A 19,055-nucleotide genomic window follows, 5' to 3' on the forward strand; every position below is an offset into this window, starting at 1 on the left:
CACACACACACACACACACACACACACACACACACACACACACACAGAGACACACACGCATTAGAATTTGATGGATTTAAATTAGACTGAAGCAGAGGCGGACAGTACTTAAGTACACTTTTTGAGTAATTATCGACCTATATCGAAACTACCTTTTTTATCGAAGGCTTTGGAGAAGGTGGTTCTATCTTAACTTGCTTCATATTTAGATACGAATGCTGTTATAGATATGTTCCAGTCAGGTTTTAGGTCTCTACAGGATCTGCCCTACTTGAGGTTTTTAATGATATTTTATATGACAGTTGATTCTGGAAAGGTAGTTATCCTTATTTTACTCGATCTCACGATTTCTTTGATACCACGGATCATGGTCTTTTATTGCAGTGTTTGGAAGATGTTGGAATTAGGGGTACTGCCCTATATATTGGTTTAAATCACATTTAAAAGATAGATCATTCTCGGTTTGCCTTGGAGATTTGTGTTCTTCATCAGCTAAATTACTAAATTAGTGGTGTGCCACAGGGGTCTATCCTTGAACCTATTTTATTTTCATTACATATGTGCCTCCTGGGCTTAACTTTTCGTAAATATAATATTATGTATCATCTATATGCAGACGACACCCCATAGATCCAAACGGCTCTCAACCCTTTGATGGATTTGTTCAGTGTTTAGGTGAGATTAGAGCCTGGTTGGCAAGCAATTTTCTTCATCTTAATACTAATACGACTGAGTGTGCCGTCTTTGGACCCTCTTCTGCTTCCAAGGAAATTATAAGTAGGCTGGCCTCTATGATGTTAAGTGTTTCAGATCATGTCAAGGATTTGGGTGTTATAATGTATTCGACCTTAGTTTTAGATTTAGTTTTTAGATTAGTTTTTAGTAGTATAGCTTTTAAAATTGATTAGAGTGATCAGGATTAAATTTTTGTTTGTGTGACTGTATGTAATGATGCTGGAAAGCACTTTGGTCGATGGCAGGTGTTTTATATGTGCTATTGAAATAAAATTTGTATTGTATTGTAAAGTCCACCAGACTTTGACCGTAACGGGAGCCACTCGCATGCAACATGCAATAAGGGGCATTTCTTGTTCTTATTTCTGTTCAGTTTCTTTCCAGTATGTTCCATCCTAATGCAGCGCTGTGCTCGCATACTGTTTCGTGTGCAATAAGAGAGTATGTTCACTTACATCTCTCACGCTGGGTGATGCAGAGCAATTGAAGCCAGGAAAGTCAACCAGCTTCGAGACATCGTAAGAGATCTTTTGGCTGTGGTTATTTTCATCTCCATCGTTCGATCCTTGCAAAGAAAGGTAAAGAGTCGATGGTGGAACACTTAAAACACCATCCTTCTTGAATCCCGCTTATGACAGGTGAAGATCTTGAACAAAACCTTACATAGGAAAACCCTTAGTAGGAATCTCCCTACAATTAAGGGATCTGAGAAACTAAACGCGGGCTCTTACCATCATAGAGCGTCAGGCCGGAGTTTTCCATCTCTGCCTCTTTTAACCAGCCAGGAGGGTAGCCGATCTCTCTCATGCGATAGATGAACGGAGGAAGAGTGTTTGTAGTGATCCCAAGAGCATCGAGAAGATCTTGACTACACGGAGACAACATAAAACACACTTCATCTGAGTTGATTCTCATAAAAATGACACTTATATTACCAAATTAAAATAATGGTGGAAAGACAAAATCAGCGCTAGAGTCAAAATTGTGAAATGTGACTATGGAGCACAAAAGCAGTGTTAAGTCGCTGGGGTATATTTGTAGCAATAGCCAACAATATATTGTATGGGTCAAAATTATAGATTTTTCTTTTATGCCAAAAATCATTAGGATATTAAGTAAAGACCATGTTCCATGAAGATATTTTGTAAATTTCCTACTGTAAATATATCAAAACTTAATTTTTGATTAGTAATATGCATTGCTAAGAACTTCATTTGAACAACTTTAAAGATGATTTTCTCAATATTTAGATTTTTTTGCACCCTCAGATTCCAGATTTTCAAATAGTTGTATCTCAGCCAAATATTGTCCGATCCTAACAAACCATACATCAATGGAAAAATTATTTATACAGCTTTCAGATGATGATTAAATCTCAATTTCAAAAAAATTGACCCGTATGACTGGTTTTGTGCTCCAGGGTCACAAATAAAATCACATGAAATGGAAGTGTGAGTCCACATCTGTTAGCTTTGAGACTAAAGGCTAAAGCATAATTCCCAAAAGATATATTCAGTTCAAATGTGCAGTGTGTTTCTTCCTGGGCAAATGGACTGATATGCTGAGAAACTGTGTGTACAGGTCTGTAATTTTTGAATGCCGACTTCTCTTAACACGCAGAAGTGTTTGATTCCTGTTTGAGTATTTCAACGCACGCAGCATAAGGCTTCAAAGACACTTCACATTTTTACATGCAACCCATTCATTAAAGTAGGATGTGGGCTATCATTAAAAATATCTTCACTTGTGTTTTGAAGACGAATGAAAGTGGGTTTGCAATGAAATGCGGGTGAGTTTTCATTCTTGGATGAACTAACCATCGAATGCATTAAATGCAAAGCTCCTGATTCATTTGTTTAGTTAATTGCTAATTAATCTTATAATAAAAATGCATGCCTGCTTATTTTTTTAGGTATAGTTTTAGCATTCTTCAGAGGTGGAAATGGTTCCAATATTTTGTGTCTGGTTGAGTGAACTGCTGAACAATATACTCACAAATTGCGATTGATCAATAATGACATTTTAGATTTATTTGGGACAATCTGGAAATCTCTAATAGACGATGCGGGAATATGATCACCTTTCATATTAAATGCTTTTATGATGCAACCATGATATTTTGATTTGAATATCCTTATATTATACTTTATTAGGGTCTCTGACACTCGTTACATTGTTTAGTTCATACTTCCGTTCATTTCAATCCTCTGTACTGTTGTTTTCTATTTGTTTTTGGGCCTCTCCTGTGTTCAAATGTTTGCTTTATATGAAAACAAAAAGATTTAAAGAAAGAAAGAAGAAACGTGCAATGACAGACGCTTCACAAGAAGGCTGACCTCAGTATTCCTGGCTTGTACTTTGCAAAGCGCTCTTCGACCTCTTCTGCATGGTAGCGCTGGTTGCTCTGATTGCTGTTCTGCGAAAACTCCTTCCTCTTTTCATTGATACGAGCCATATCTTTGGGCTTGAACAGTCCAAAAAGACTGATTCATAACTCAGTCACAAATGACCTTACGTCGACTTCAAAACATAATAATGTGCATGCAAGTATTAATATTGTCTATGAGTAAAGAGAAACACCTCTGGACAGTCTCGCAGCTGATGGTCCTCAGAGCAGCAGTTGAAACAGCATGGTCTCGGCCTGTGAAGACAACACCAAAAAGCAAGTCTTGCAACATCATAAACATATGAATATTGAAATGCTGCTATAGTGAACTCTTGGCATACCTTTTCTCCTTTATCTGCACCTCTTGGCCCTCGAGGGCGATGATCTGGCCGAAGATCTGCGGATATCTTTGCAAAAATGATTCAGGAGCAGTGATGCGCATAGACATGATTCAAACAGACTAAAAGCATTGTCTAGAGCAAGTGTGAGAGCAGAGCTGGCTATAAGCGTTTAGGATACTTGGGAACCTCCCATCCGTCAGTCAGCTGCGGGTTTTCATTCAGCAGCGGCTGGCCAAGTTTATCAACACAGAAGCTGGTGAAGTACAAGACACTCCCTATCACCTACAAACCAAGAACAAGAAGTACGGGTTTCGTTTGTGGTGGTTTGGTGACTGCGTAGGAATAGCGTGTGCTGGCTCTGGTTTGCAGAACTCACACTGAAAGCATTCTTCATGTGCTTGGAGTCACTGGAAGTCTTTGCTTTGTAGCTCTCCTCCATAACGAAACCTGAATGCTACAAAAACAAACAACAGCGTGTGATGATGCAGCGTACTGATGAAGACTGCTGTAAGAGACGTTCAGAGACAGTGAAGGCGTACATGTGGCTTGACATGAAGAGCAGAGCCTTCCGGATCATTTCTACACTCTTGTAGCCTCTTCTGGACAAGACAGCAGATGAAGTCCTCCATTTCTTTCCGACACTGCCTAAACACACACACACACACACACACACACACACAAACACATACAGAGACAAACACAGACACACAAAGACGCACACACACAGAGACACACACACGCACACACACACACACACACACACACACACACACACACACACACAGACAGACTTTCTTTCCGACACTGCCTAAACACACACACACACACACACACACACACACAATCAATGTTATTGATTTTATTTATTTTTATAACACGGACATAAAACACACACACAGACAGAGACACACACACACACACACACACACACAGACACACACACACACACACACACAGACACACACACACACACACACACAGACACACACACACACACACACACAGACACACACACACACACACACACAGACACACACACACACACACACACAGACACACACACACACACACACACAGACACACACACACACACACACACAGACACACACACACACACACACACAGACACACACACACACACACACACAGACACACACACACACACACACACAGACACACACACACACACACACACAGACACACACACACACACACACACAGACACACACACACACACACACACAGACACACACACACACACACACACAGACACACACACACACACACACACAGACACACACACACACACACACACAGACACACACACACACACACACACAGACACACACACACACACACACACAAACAGACACACACACACACAGAGAGAGAGAGAGAGAGACACACACACAAACCTGGAAATGATGTTGTTTCCATAATTAATTTGACAAAGTGGTCCATCGATTTTGGAATCTTCTATTTTTATCCCCCTGGAATACAAATGACCTTTGATAGTCAATAAATGTGAATGAATGGCCAGTTTAACCACACACTGACATAAGCTCCCTCTTTACTCACGCAGGACGACTTAATATGTTCAGCTTTCTCTTCAGCTCCTCATGTGCATCAGCATTAAGGTTCAAACTTTGAGGCTCAATATAAAGACAGAGACAAACAGTGAATACAATCAAAACAACCGTCACACTTGGGAGTCAATAGCATACAATCAGTCAGGTTTGGTGTTCCTGATCATTAGAAACAGATGACACTAAAGCTCATTTAACCCTCGTCTCCTTCTGTACATGTCTGAGAGCACTTGCAGAATGTGAAAGGTTGCTGTTTCAGTATGATTTTTTTTTGACGATAAAAACATTCCAAAATAGCATAACAAGAGTTATAATATGGATTAAAGACCATACAGAATGAATACATTCTGTGCTACCGGTGCAAACCGAATCCTATTTCTGTCGCAACTCAACTGATCTACGCATTTCTCTGCACGGGCTTGTGGGCTTTATGGGTCGCGTGAGTGTCTGTAAGGATATTCTCCGCCTTCAGACGCGCGGCTGTTTCTCCGCACGCTTCTAGTGTCTCCCGCAGCCCGCGCTCCGACGCGTTCTCCCCGAACTGCTCGAACAGCTCGCTGTCTCCAAACTCCACCGCAGCCATGTTTGACGAGCGCAGCGTAGACCCGGAGGACAAATCCTGCGACGCGCTGACGCGTGACCGCTGATTGGCTCGGAGACCGGAACCCGGAAGTAACGTCCGTTTAAGCATGTAAACAAACACTTCATAGCGAAAGCGGTCTGATTCGCCGCTCCACCTGAGCAGTTCATTTTAATTTTCCAAAAGGATCAATCACTGCGGGTTCTTGTTTCTCCAGCGTGTGTTTCCCTTGCCTTGATTGTTAATAAATTAAATGCATCTATTAATGTGTAATAATAATAATCATCTGTATTATTGTTCATAATCAATCTTTTTCCTAATAATTTTAACCGTCTGGTGTTTTTTCGGTCATTTTAGATTTTAAAAATCGCTACTTCATCGGAATGTTACGAAACTTGATTACTTTTGTGACCGCAAATAAATAAATAAAGTCGTGGACTTGATTCGAAAAAGCTAAATGGTCCTGAAAAATTGTCACTTGTGTTGTTCACGGTCAAAAATGACCGCCATTGGAAATTAATGGGAAATAGAAATACACACAGACCCACATATGAACTAGTGTGACTGTAACACAAAGCATGTTTTTGCAAATACATGAAATAAAAACAGTAATTTAGCCACAATGCTGTAAAAGCACAGACACAAAGGAAGGGGTTACACTATAAAACATCAAGAAAATAAAACAGGCACATGCACTCAAACACACACACACACACACACAGAGAGAGACACACACACACACACACACATACTCACAGACACTCTCACACACACACATACACACACACACACACACACACACACACACACACACACACACACACTCACACACACACACACACACACACACACACACACACACTCACACAGATACACACACTTACACACAGACAGACAGACACACACACACACACACAGAACACTATTATACACACACAAATGAACTGGTGTGTGTTACAATATGGCAAAATTGAGCCAGAAGTCTCAAATAAGAGGTTAAAATCAGATTGATTAACCTCTGATAAAGCATTCCTGTTCATTCTTGTTACATTTTTTGTTGAACTCTGTGGTCGGTTGCATGAACCGCTTAGACTAGTCTTAAAAACTCAGTCATCTAATTATTTTTCTTTAAGACTGGTCATAACTTTTTTAAAGTCAGCTATAAAAATGGAGAATGGTCTCATTTGAATCCAAAAAGTAGGACTGATTAGTTCTTAAGAGACAGTCTTAATTAACACAGTGGCTATATTTATGCAACTGGCCCCTGATGATATGTGTCATAAAATGCATTTCTTTGTGTTCAGGTTTGACTGTAGTACAATTAATGAAAAAATATTTCAAAACCAACATTTCAACCAAAATAAAAAAAAAACAACCTTTACAAAAAGTTGTCTTTGAGAATGTCTAAATATAAATCCAAATCCACAAAAATAAGTATCTATGTCTAAAAACAACTCTTTTATATAGCGCTATACATGACTCTCTCAGAATTTCAGAAGTTTTTCTTTTTTTTACTCCCACCAGATGGCACTAATCTGCCTTCACAAAGTGGATTTTAAAGGCATTGTCTACATTTTAACATGAAATACTGCCATAATTGAAAAGTAATACAAGATTATTAGAAAAAAAAGTATTATTCTCAATGGTAAAAAATTATCATAATTATTGCATAAATATTAAATAGTACCATGAAATTCTCTCAAAATACAAAAGCAAAAAGAAAAAATGTTATTGAACAAAAATGTATTACATTGATTTGACTAAAAATACATTTCAGGTAACTTTTGATGGCCAACAACACAAGTGTGACTCCCAAATGAACAACACCAGAGGGTTAAATGAAGAAAGTAGAGACTTCTGGTAGTGTAGTTGTACAACCTGATGATTGCTCAAAAAAAAAAAAAAAGCAATTTAAATCATTAATGTATGAATATTTATTTTGTATGGTCAGATAATTCTTCAGATGAATGAAATTTCAGTTTATATATTATATTTATTTGTTTCTTTCTCCGATGATCCCTCTCTTTCTCGGAGCTGATCTGTTCTCAGACACAGACGTTTGCAGCGAAAACCAATCAGTTGGTTATTTTATGACTTTTATTAAGTCCTTGTGTCTTCAAAATCTCTAATAAAATAAATAATTGTGTTGATAAGGATCTATGGAAATCTCGAATAAATGACACAGCGAATACCCCATTTTATTGCTCATCCTAGAATTTGCCAATCACAATCATGTCTCGTATTCCAGTCTAATACGCAAATAAGCATACTTAGATGTAGGTGATGCATTACGTGTCAGAAGGTGGCAGTTTTGTAGGTTAATAGCCTGAAAGCACAAATTATTCCAAATAAATCGTTTCTTTTATGCCATTTCCACAGCTAGCTGTTGACAAATGTAGTGCTTGGTCCTAAAAGGAATATAAAGAGAGCACTCTCATGATTTTAGGCCAACCTGTTAAGAAGTTAAGCAGCTTGGATGAAAGTTTGTGTGCCGATGATCTGAAGGCCACATATAGGAGCTGGAAATGGCTATGATGCAGCTGGATTAGTGAACCGTTTCCAGGACCTCCAAATGAATGGCAATGCCTCTGCTGCTGGATCTGAAAGAAGGATGATAAACCTGTCCAACTCAGTTTCTGCGTAGCTTCATGTGATTTATATCAGATGGCGTTTTTGCTGCTTCACATGATTCAACAGATGGTTCTATCTTACGCGTAAATAAACAGTATTTGGATATGCCAGTTACGAGAAAGATTAGGGATATTCCAATATTATATACCAAAGGTAACGGCATAAGTGTGTCAGACTCTGTTCCATGTTTTGTCTGTGTCTTGCTCCCCAGGTGTTCCTTTCCCATGTTTAATTTGTCCCAGGTGTTCCCCATGATGGTTCATGGATCCCAGGTGTGTCTCGTCATCCCCTCCTCGTGTGTATTTAAAGTGTTCCCGGTCCCTAGTTCTCTGTCTGCTGTTGAACGTCTTCCTGTGTTCGTGTCCCTTGGTGCAAATAAAGTCTTGGTAAAGTATTCTCCAGCGTCCCCTCGTTCCTCGTGTGTGTGCAACGTGACAAAGTGTAGCTGCTGGCTGTCAGGGCATTCTGTAGCTGTTGTAAAAGACCAGAAAAATAAATCCAATCAGTCCGTAATATGTCACATGATGTTAAACCAGTGCATTCACAAGTTTGAGACTGGATTTGAGAGTGGTCCTCTCCATTATGGTTGCATACAATTGCAGAATAATGCATCATGTAGTAACTCACAATGTAGTACGTTAAATGTAACAAATGTGCATAATGTTTTATATATTTTCAAAATATAATACAATTGTGAACATGTTATTAGAGTTTTGGGGTAATTACTATTTTATGCAAAATGCATTATGAACTCACTTGTCGTATTAATTTTAGAATGAAAACAACATATAAGAACATCCTGTATACTTTTTTTTTTTTTTAAGTCCATTTATAATTAAATTGGCTACAAAAAAATATTTGTTAAATGATCTTTCATTATTAGTATTAGCATTGTTATATTCTAATAATAATCACAATCATTTATATTTAATAGAGGCACTTTGGTTTGAAGAGGATATTTGTCAATTTGGATTTTGATTAGAACAAATACTGTCAGGCAACTATACTAAGTGTACAATGTATAACCTATATACACTAAAATAAAAGCCTGGAGTGTATTATATTATAAGCTTAACATGCACTATAGTAAGCTAGGATTTAATTCAGTCAATTCAGTCAAAGTGTGTATCTTTGGTGTGCAGTTGACCTTCCACTGGAACACTCATAACAACCATTTCTAATCATTAATTTTAGTATGCATATTTTCTGAGGTAGTTTAAATTAGATCAGCCTAGGCTTAACTCACCTATTAAGAATCGTAAGATCACAGTAATGCAAGCTAGTACAAGGACTAGGCAAACACTGTTAATAGTGGCTACATTTTGGAATTTTCAACCTGCTGCCTTGACACCTCCCACATTTTTTTTTTTTTTTTTTTTTTTTCTTTTTCAAAAGTGTTTAACTGTTTAGAAGCCGATCTCTTAGAAGTGGTAAACTTTTTCCAAACTCCCTGAAAACTGCAGTTGTTAAGCCCCTCCTGAAAAAGAGCAATCTGGATAACACCATATGAGCAACTATAGACCGATATCAAATCCTCCTTTAATAGGCAAGATCGTTGAAAATCGTAAGATTTTAAGAAGCTGAAAAGCTTCTTAAACTCAAATGGATACCTAGACAATTTTCAGTCTGGTTTCCTACCGCATCACAGCACAGAGACAGCACTCATAAAGATAAATGATATTCGTTTAAATTCTGATTCTGGCAAAATATCAGAGCTGGTACTACTAGATCTCAGTGCTGCGTTTGACACTGTCGATCATAATATACTACTAGAGAGACTGGAAAACTGGGTGGACGTCCATTACATGTGGAGTCCCTCAAGGCTCAGTTCTGGGACCACTCTTGTTCAGCCTATATATGCTCCCACTAAGTCAAATAATGAGAAAGAACCAAATTGCCTATCACAGCTATGCTGATGATACCCAGATTTACCTAGCATTATCTCCAAATGACTACAGCCCTATTGACTCCCTCTGCCAATGCATTGATGAAATTAACAGCTGGATGTGCCAAAACCTTCTTCAGTTAAACACAGAGAAAACTGAAGCCATTGCATTTGGAAACAAAGATGAAGTTCTCAAGGTGAATGCATACCTTGACTCTAGGGGTCTAACAACTAAAAATCAAGTCAGGAATCTTGGTGTGATTCTGGAGACAGACCTTAGTTTCAGTAGTCATGTCAAAGCAGTAACTAAATCAGCGTACTATCATCTAAAAAACATTGCAAGAATTAGATGTTTTGTTTCCAGTCAAGACTTGGAGAAACTTGTTCATGCCTTTTTCACCAGCAGGGTGGACTATTGTGATGGTCTCCTCACCGGCCTTCCCAAGAAGACCATTAGACAGCTGCAGCTCATCCAGAACGCTGCTGCCAGGATTCTGACTAGAACCAGAAAATCTGAGCATATCACACCAGTCCTCAGCTCCTTACACTGGCTTCCAGTTACATTTAGGATTGATTTTAAAGTACTTTTACTCGTTTATAAATCACTCAATGGCCTAGGACCTAAATACATTGCAGATATGCTCACTGAATATAAACCTAAGACCACTCAGATCATTAGGATCGAGTCCGTTAGAAATACCAAGGGTTCACACAAAACAAGGGGAGTCCGCTTTCAGCTACCAGCTTCCAGAAGAGATCAGATGTGCATTTAAATCCAGACTCAAAACACATCTGTTTAGCTGTGCATTTACTGAATGAGCTCTGTGCTACAGCCCAATGATTGCACTGTATTTTATGTCTCTTTTTGTTTTAATTATTTTAAATCAACTTCTCTTTAATTGTTGTGATTATTTTTTAATGTAAAGCACTTAGAATTACCATCGTGCATGAAATGTGCTATATAAACCTGCTTTGCCAAAAGTTTTCAATTGTTCCAATCTTTCAACGTCAGATTCTTTTAGTAGAAATATAGTCAAAGATCAAAAAAGTATGATCCAATGATGAAATGTATTCTGTATATTAAATGATTTTATTGTTCTAAACATGAAATGGTGTTGCTCTGTTTTTTTGGTAGAAACTGAAGAAACATCTGTCATGTTAATTTGCGTCCTTAATATATTTATGTAGTAACAATTTTATTAAAAGCATTACAGCATTCACAATATATCATAGCCCCCGGTACCCTTAGTCACTGATATATCAGGAATCGCTAGCTTTAGACAGTTTCAATACAAACACAGTGAAATATACAATCATGTTTCCCAAAATCCAAACAAAAGCTTTACAATATTAAACACAATTTTCAGAGACCAAGCAATGGTATATGCTTGAGCACTCAACTGTATTTACAGGTGAATTTTCAAAACGAATACAAGGACGGATCGGATGAATCATACATGCAAGCTAATGCACCGGCATTCTCTACAAGCACGTACAAATCAGCTTTACAGCGGCAACGTCGGCCAGAATTTACAGAAAAGAGAAGCACGAACACAGAATGTTCAGACAGCATCCATGCCCCTTGAGGAAAACGAGGAGGAGAATCCAAGGCCCATTCCTCTCTGCGTGTGTGTCTGTGAACGGGCCATCTCATACTGAACATCCAGATTGCGGAACATCTCTTCTTGCTGCTGCAAGGTTTTGAGTCCTTCTTCATTAGCAGCTCCTGATGAGCTACCTTCTTCTTCATCCTACGGTGAACACAACAGGGTCATCAGCATCAACTAAAACTATTCAAACATCTTTGTTAATTGCAATCAAATATAAATACTTGATGTTGAAGCATTGAAATTACTAACTGGAAATAAAAACTAAAACTGAAAAAAAGGTAAATAATAAAATAATGACAAAATCACTAAAAACTAAAAGCCAATTCAAAATATGAATACAAACTATAACAATATAAAAAAATAATTTCTATATTAAAATGAGCGATTTCTCCAGTTCACACATTAAGAGCATTTCGAAAGAAAAGTAGAAAAGGAGAACGCTTACTTTGATGCCCATAAGTTTGCGAAACTTCACATTTTGGTCTTTATTGCCAAAACTCAGCTTCTCCCAAAGCTCAGCTGTTTGTGACTTGTCCTACAACACAAACACATATATATTAATGCTGAACATCTTAAAACACACATAAGATTTTAAGGATGTCAAAAGCACTGTTACTAGAATGAGACGCAGCTAGTACTTTGCAAAAGCGAATCACTTATCAATGGCAAAATGAGCACTAAAGATTATTTTTCTGGTGTTATGATTTTTGGTCAGACTGTGCAAAAGTTATAAAAACAGTGTGGTCTATCAAAAAGCTTGGTCTGAAGACGATCAGAGCCAGTTTTGGTCAAAATGGCATACGATTTTGACCAGAATTTTGTTTATGGCATAAAAAGATGCAAAATTTGTCACGGGGTGCTTCCAACTCAGAACGAGCCCAGAAGTGATCGGGAAACATGTTTAGCTTGTGTCACGTTTTGAATAAACACAAATGCACAGCTGAGCTGTCTGTGGCGCTAGAGGATTTGAGTTAGAATTTGCTTTGGTTAATGTTCAGACTATCCTATCAGTCTGCCAAATTTCATAACGTTCCCATAAACTGTTCTATGGGCTGCTATAGACTCAAGAACAATTAATCCAAACATATATTAATTACATTATCAGTGACTTGCTAGTCCTCACCCCTTCTTTTTTCCCCTGCCACAACATTTTCCTCTTCTTCTCCTGCTCTGCAAACTTCATTGGGTTCACCGCTGAGGGATTGTAGTAGCTTGGCACAGCAATGCCCGTCTCTGCCAGCGTTTTGGCCTGAAGCGCCGCCATCTGAGCGGCCATTGCGATCTGAGGAGTGACCTGTGTGCCGGACGCAAGCAGCGCTGCAACGTTCAGGCCAGGACTGGGTGCTGCCGCGGCCGTATCGCACAAGAGTGGAGCTGCTTCTGTTGGGAAACCAGCCATATATCAGAGAGATGTAGCGCTGAGCTCAGATGATCTGTGCCAGTTACTTACCTGCTGCTATCTCTTGTTGTTGCCGTTTTTCCAACAACTCTTTTTCTTTCTGTTCTTGAAGCTTCTTTGCTCTCTCCAACCTAAGAGTGAGAGGAGAACATATTCAGTGAAGGTGAAAACTACAAGGCTTCTCATCGACTAGTCGGATCCTTTAGGTGGTTTTCACAGTGGGTGGTTTTGCTGCTGTTTGGTGGAAGAATACTGTTTTTATTAATATCATTACACTTTATTTGCTCTGTTTTATTTTGTGAAACCTTACTACGTATATGGAATAACCGTTTTATAAAAGCAATAAGCCCCGTGAAGCCTTGGTTTACAGTGAATTTATAACAGCTCGTGCCTAACAACGCCCCTTAGCTGTTATAAATTCACTGTAAACCACGGCTTCACGGGGCTTATTGCTTTATTTTAACGATTATGCAAGCTGACATTATCGAGCGTCACTCACTTTGCAAAAACTAAACAAAAACCCGTCCTGAAAGTCCAGAAGTCTACATGTGTGCTGAAGCTGATTAGAATGCCACTGTAATTCAAGTTATGAAAGACAAATATCCCTGTATGAGTTTGTTTTTATATTTATATAGTGGGGATGTAACGATGCATCCGAGCCGGTTGAAAATCAATACAAATAAGTGCTACAAATTTCAAAATGATGCAATCTAATTTTGATTAAAAATTACTCATGCTGTATTTATGCAACGTCTTTGTTTGGATCGCGATTAAAATACGGTGGTTGCCTCTAACTGTAAATTAAAAGAGCACAGGCAAAGCCTTAGTTTGTTTATTTGAAGAGATTTATTTATTTGCATTTATTTATTTGATTTGGGGGTTGTTTTTAAAGTTAAATTTAGTTTTGTTATTTGACATATTTCAATGTGCAGAAATGTGCAGCATTTTGTCTGAGAAATAATAAAAGGAAAACATTTCATTTATAATTTGTCTTAAATCTCAAAAAATTATTGTATCGTGAATTGTATCGCATCGTGCAATTTAGTTTTGTTATTTGACATATTTCAATGTGCAGAAATGTGCAGCATTTTGTCTGAGAAATAATAAAAGGAAACCATTTCATTTATAATTTGAATTAAATCTCAAAAAATTATTGTATCGTGAATTGTATCGCATCGTGAGTTGAGTGAATCGTTACATCCTATTATAGAGTTAAGTAATATGACACAGGCAACAGTGCCATTTTCCTAAATATGAGCACGAGAGCGTGATCACAAATGCGATATTAATTTTATACAACAGTTCAGCAAACAAGAAGTCAATATTGAGTGAGTTACATTTTAGACACAATAGTGTCTCTTTTTTTCTGTTTCACCAATGAAAATAGTTCCAAACAAAGCCGGAGAAGATTTGTGCGTCTCCGAGCAACACACAACTGTGTTTCTTCCTGAATGAATCTGTTTTTGAACGAATCATTTGAGTCAACGATTCAAAGATCCATTCATAAAGACATGCTTGATTTCTAAATTAATCAGAAGTTTTGAATGAATCGTTTGAATGGACGATTCAATGATTCACTCATTAAGACAGAGACTTGCTGCCACCTACAGGCGGTTTTAGTGTAATTTATCCATGACAGGCCTAAACCAGCCAAGATACCAGCACAAAAACACTCAGCAAAATATTGTTAAATTAGTTATCAGGGAAAAAAAAATAAAAAAAATCACGTTTTTTTTTCTTCTCAATATTGCACACCCCTAACTGAAACTGCGATGTGTTTATTGTGATTGTCAAATCATGCAGGCTGTGATGTGTCTATATGGCGTGTTCAAATCTGCTATAGATTTACTCAACTAAAATGCTATGATATTCAGTCGACTAAAAGGCCTAAACCAGCCAAGATACCAGCACAAAAACACACTCAGCAAAATATTGTTAAATTACAGTTATCAGGGAAAAATAAATTAAAAAATCACATTTTTTTTCCTTCTCAATACTGCACACCCCTAACTGAAACTGCGATGTGTTTATTGTGATTGTCAAATCATGCAGGCTGTGATGTGTCTATATGGCGTGTTCAAATCTGCTATAGATTTACTCAACTAAAATGCTATGATATTCAGTCGACTAAAACTGGAAATTCAGATGACTAGAACTAACAAGCAAAAGAGTCTAGCTAAAACTAAACCAAAATTTGCAGTCAAAATGAACTCGCTGCTGTTCTATAGAGTGTAAATCATATGTTTTGTACTTCTGGGAAACAGACGGCGCTCTACCTTCTGGCCAAAGCCTCCTGAGCATCCATGGCTGTGTTTCTGCCCCTGAAGGTCACCGGGCTCGCTGACCGACTCAGACTTTTTCTCCGTGCTTTCTCTGTCCTCTTCTTCTTCTTCTCCCTAGACAAAATTACACCATCTCACAGTCTTAGCACAAACCCGCATTTTCATTCAGTTTCATGCAAAATCCCAAACACAGTCTTGCTCCAACCTGCTCTTGCTGCGATGTCTGTGTTTGCTTCTGGAGTTTGATCGAGATTTAGCCCGTCTCTTCTTGTCACGACTGCGCGAGCGAGACCTTCTTTTGTCCAGGTTTCGATTGTGATGTCGCCTACAGTAAAATATCATTTGACATCTAAGCACACTAAACCTTGCCATACTCACTTGTTGCATGAATTCAGACGATTCAAACGAATCAAAGGGAAATACCTTTCCCTCGAGCGTGATCGTGACAGGCTTCTTGGTCTGGAGGACTTCTTGTCTTTCCGGCGACGCCGCTCCTCCATGTCTTTATCTGACGTCTCCAGCTGCTCCTCTGATCCGCTCCGACACCGCAGAGCTTTCTCAGAGGCCTTCTTCCGTGCCTGTTTTAAGAAGAATTGGTCTCTTTCAGGAAAATAGTGCAATAAAGAGAGTTAGTAAGTTGGTTTGAGCACAAACTAATTTAAAAAATAATAAAAAATAATTCTGACAAGAAAAACGGTTTTTAAAAAACCCTATGCCAACTTCCACCACCATCTGAGTGCATCGTGTACAGTTACATTTAACACAAATGAGCACATTTAACCAACACATTTACACCCAGTTCACTACCCCAAAAAAGAAAAAAAGGCCTTGTCCCATTCAAGAACAGAACACCCACATCGAACGACGAAGATGAATAAAATAAACTGTTAAATATGCTGTATTCTGGGGGATTGATTGAGTTGGGTTCATGCTAGTGAGTGATAATATCCTACACGTCTGAGACGATTTCTGTTCCAATATTGCACTCTGTGTTGCATGCAAGTGAGAGCTAATAAAACTAACAAAATAAAATGACATGTATTAAGTGAGTTTAGGTGTAACGCATTTGTTTCTGCATAAAATGTTTTCTTTTGAGAAATGCAAAGGTAATACTGCCATACAAATGCAAAACGCTGTAACAACACCAACTGAAAATGGCTGTAAACTTACAGTTTAAAAACAAGTGTAATCACCGTGTTTAGGCTTGTAGGGCAGAACAGGTTAACAAAGCATTAAATAATACATTATGAATAAAGCAATCTGTCGTTAAACACAACAAAGTGGCATGATTCTTGTGAAAATGAACGGGAAACTCACGGTCACTGCGTACAATGCCCTAATGACCTTCCAGCCAATTATTATGACCAAACTAATAAATTTCTGAAAAATACTCTTGGTGTGCGCAACGCTACGGTTTTAAACGGACTTCAACACTGTGCAAATCTGCATGCATTCACATCGGAAACAGCTAGTGCTGGGCGGTATGACCAAAAATGTATATCACGGTATTTTTCAAAATTATACCGGTTTCACGGTACATGACGGTATCTTTTTTTTCATGCATGACCGGGTGTTAACCATATTTTCTACTGATTGAGAGGAAATACTGCAGTATATTGACTTAAAATGCCCTATTTTACTGTCATGAGTGAATAGTCAAAAAACACCACATTAAATAGTGACTAAACACAACCCCTTTTAATACATGTTAACCAGGGGTCACTCATTTATAATCGCGGCATCGTCTGATAAAATCAACATGCATCTACACTAAAGAGCGGCTATGCGGTTGATTCATATCATAACAAAAATAAACACCGGTATGAACCGGTATACTGCCCAGCACTAGAAACAGCCACTCATTTTTAATTGCAATTCTGCAAAAAAAAAGCAGTAACTGGGGTTGTGAGACAAAAAGATATCGTTTAATAGGCAAATAAGTTCAAATGACTGATAGTTACCTGTCCAGGTAGTAGGCATATAATTTTGCTATCTGTCAGCAGCGTCTTCTGTTCAGAGAGTCTCTTCGTGCATTAGCACGCTGAGTATAATTTATTATAGAAAAGTTATCATACGATCTAAAATACAGGACGTTAAAAAAAGCTCCCAAACAGACATTTCTCTCCATCTGTAATCAATATTAATAAACTTAATATTGCATGCAGTTGTGAGTATATCTCAGTGCTTTTCCTCTCACTCCTTCTGTCTAAGCTGCATACTTACCAGCACTAACACTAGAAATGCCAGCTGTAAGACTACTGATGATGTGACCGGTTTAATTTAGGTCTACATGACATCAATGGACTAAAATTAGTTACCTCTTTGCTTCTGCTGTGGCTGCGTCTGTGCCTCTTGTCTCCTAGAAGACCAAAACATACGAATTCATTATTGTGTAGACGTTGTTTAAGGCTGTTTACATATTTGGAAAACAAGAATACTGCGGAAGACATTATTTTGCGATGCTTTTTGTAATGAGAACGACTGCGCCATGCCATTCTTCATGAACCCGGTTTACCTGACTTCCGCTTCCGGTCGGGCGATCGTGATCTGGAGCGATGCTTCGAGTTCCGCCGCCGCTCTTCATCTGAGAGCAGAGCCTCCTGCAGCCCGGCCTCAGGTGCCTGCTGGGACACAACCACAGAGCCACAATAACTCACGAGTATTACAGCCGTCGCTGATTATTATCGAGTGTTAGCCGCTAGCCTGCTAATCTGAAGATAGCAGGTTTGTTGTTCGCACAGAGCGGGCCGACTGTTATCCGCCATTCCCCGAGCGCAGAACTACTGTGTGGGGAATTACATGCTTCTGTCGAATATAATCCCGCCCCAAACAATAATCAAACAGAAATACTTGCCGCCATATCGAGAGTAAAGAAAGGAGCTCTCTGTGGTGCGCAGCAGAACGCTCCTGTCAGCCGTTTCTCCTGCGACGGAACAATGCCCGGATGTTCTTCTTCTCCTCCTGATTCTCGTGGGAAGCTGCAGCCGCACAGCGCCCCCTGCGGCCGGGCGGACTGACTGAACCCAACTGTATCTCATCAGGACGGTGGCAGAGAAGTGCTAAACAAATCACAATTCTGAAAACAAAATAACAAATTACAAACGCAAATGCAAGTCTAAAAAACACAACAACAATTCAGAAAACATTATAAGAAGTCAGAAAACACAACGACAAATCAGACAAACCGGAAGAGGTAGGTATAGTTTGAGACAGCGCCATTGGTTTGGGATTACGAGACATCTGTCAATCAACGTATACAGGAAGAACCAGCCGAAGAACAGCAGAGTCATGGTAGAAAGTTCAGAGATGGTATTAAAGTAGCTCAGTTTAAATGTATTGTATGAATTGCCCTTACTATGGCATAAAAAATATGGGGTTTCTATTTACATTTAGTTAAAAGTGGCTGTAAATTATCAGCTCCAGTGGCGCAGATGGATAAGTGTGTGCCTATGGCTTTTTGACGCGATCGACGCGGGTTCGATCCCGTCTTTTGCCAAACTTTTTTTTTTTCCTCCCTTTTCAAATCTCGTATTAGCAATGGGTTCTATTTACACTAAGTGAAAATAGCAGTATTTTTAGCAATATGCTATTTACACTAAGTGCAAATACCTATTTACACT

At 38.7% G+C, this 19,055-nt stretch overlaps 2 protein-coding genes across 8 annotated transcripts in view; both read right to left on the bottom strand.

The window, feature by feature from the left end:
* LOC107702940 (zinc finger CCHC domain-containing protein 8-like) overlaps positions 1-5,699 on the bottom strand; it is a 10,131-nt gene extending 4,432 nt beyond the window's left edge. Inside the window, exons 1-11 of one of the 2 annotated variants that reach the window (XM_016505391.1) lie at positions 5,508-5,699; positions 5,041-5,083; positions 4,878-4,952; positions 4,002-4,107; positions 3,839-3,916; positions 3,641-3,744; positions 3,463-3,528; positions 3,316-3,376; positions 3,072-3,199; positions 1,467-1,603; positions 1,191-1,300 (exon numbers count right to left, since the gene is read on the bottom strand). In XM_016505391.1, coding sequence (XP_016360877.1) covers positions 1,191-1,300; positions 1,467-1,603; positions 3,072-3,199; positions 3,316-3,376; positions 3,463-3,528; positions 3,641-3,744; positions 3,839-3,916; positions 4,002-4,107; positions 4,878-4,952; positions 5,041-5,083; positions 5,508-5,631 — 1,032 coding nt within the window. In that variant the 5' untranslated portion in view covers positions 5,632-5,699. The remainder of the gene's footprint in view (positions 1-1,190; positions 1,301-1,466; positions 1,604-3,071; positions 3,200-3,315; positions 3,377-3,462; positions 3,529-3,640; positions 3,745-3,838; positions 3,917-4,001; positions 4,108-4,877; positions 4,953-5,040; positions 5,084-5,507) is intronic. The other variant, XM_016505390.1, reaches the window with a different exon arrangement.
* A 5,607-nt stretch (positions 5,700-11,306) lies between these two features.
* Positions 11,307-18,395, bottom strand: LOC107702941 (arginine/serine-rich coiled-coil protein 2-like). 6 transcript variants are annotated; one of them, XM_016505393.1, is made up of 10 exons: positions 18,290-18,395; positions 17,951-18,059; positions 17,754-17,794; positions 15,859-16,013; positions 15,641-15,760; positions 15,430-15,549; positions 13,205-13,284; positions 12,878-13,134; positions 12,200-12,289; positions 11,307-11,895 (listed from the first exon to the last, which is right to left on the bottom strand). In XM_016505393.1, the coding sequence occupies exons 1-10, from the start codon at positions 18,293-18,295 to the stop codon at positions 11,707-11,709; spliced, it is 1,167 nt and encodes a 388-aa protein (XP_016360879.1). In that variant the 5' UTR covers positions 18,296-18,395; the 3' UTR covers positions 11,307-11,706. The 6 variants fall into 6 exon arrangements, with proteins under 6 accessions (XP_016360879.1, XP_016360882.1, XP_016360880.1 ...); XM_016505396.1 differs by having other exon boundaries at positions 15,859-16,035; XM_016505394.1 differs by having other exon boundaries at positions 17,951-18,056; positions 18,290-18,394.
* Positions 18,396-19,055: the final 660 nt, after the last annotated feature.

The sequence above is a fragment of the Sinocyclocheilus anshuiensis genome, unplaced genomic scaffold (assembly GCF_001515605.1).
Source record: "Sinocyclocheilus anshuiensis isolate Anshui unplaced genomic scaffold, SAMN03320099.WGS_v1.1 scaffold238, whole genome shotgun sequence".
Classification (NCBI taxonomy): domain Eukaryota; kingdom Metazoa; phylum Chordata; class Actinopteri; order Cypriniformes; family Cyprinidae; genus Sinocyclocheilus; species Sinocyclocheilus anshuiensis.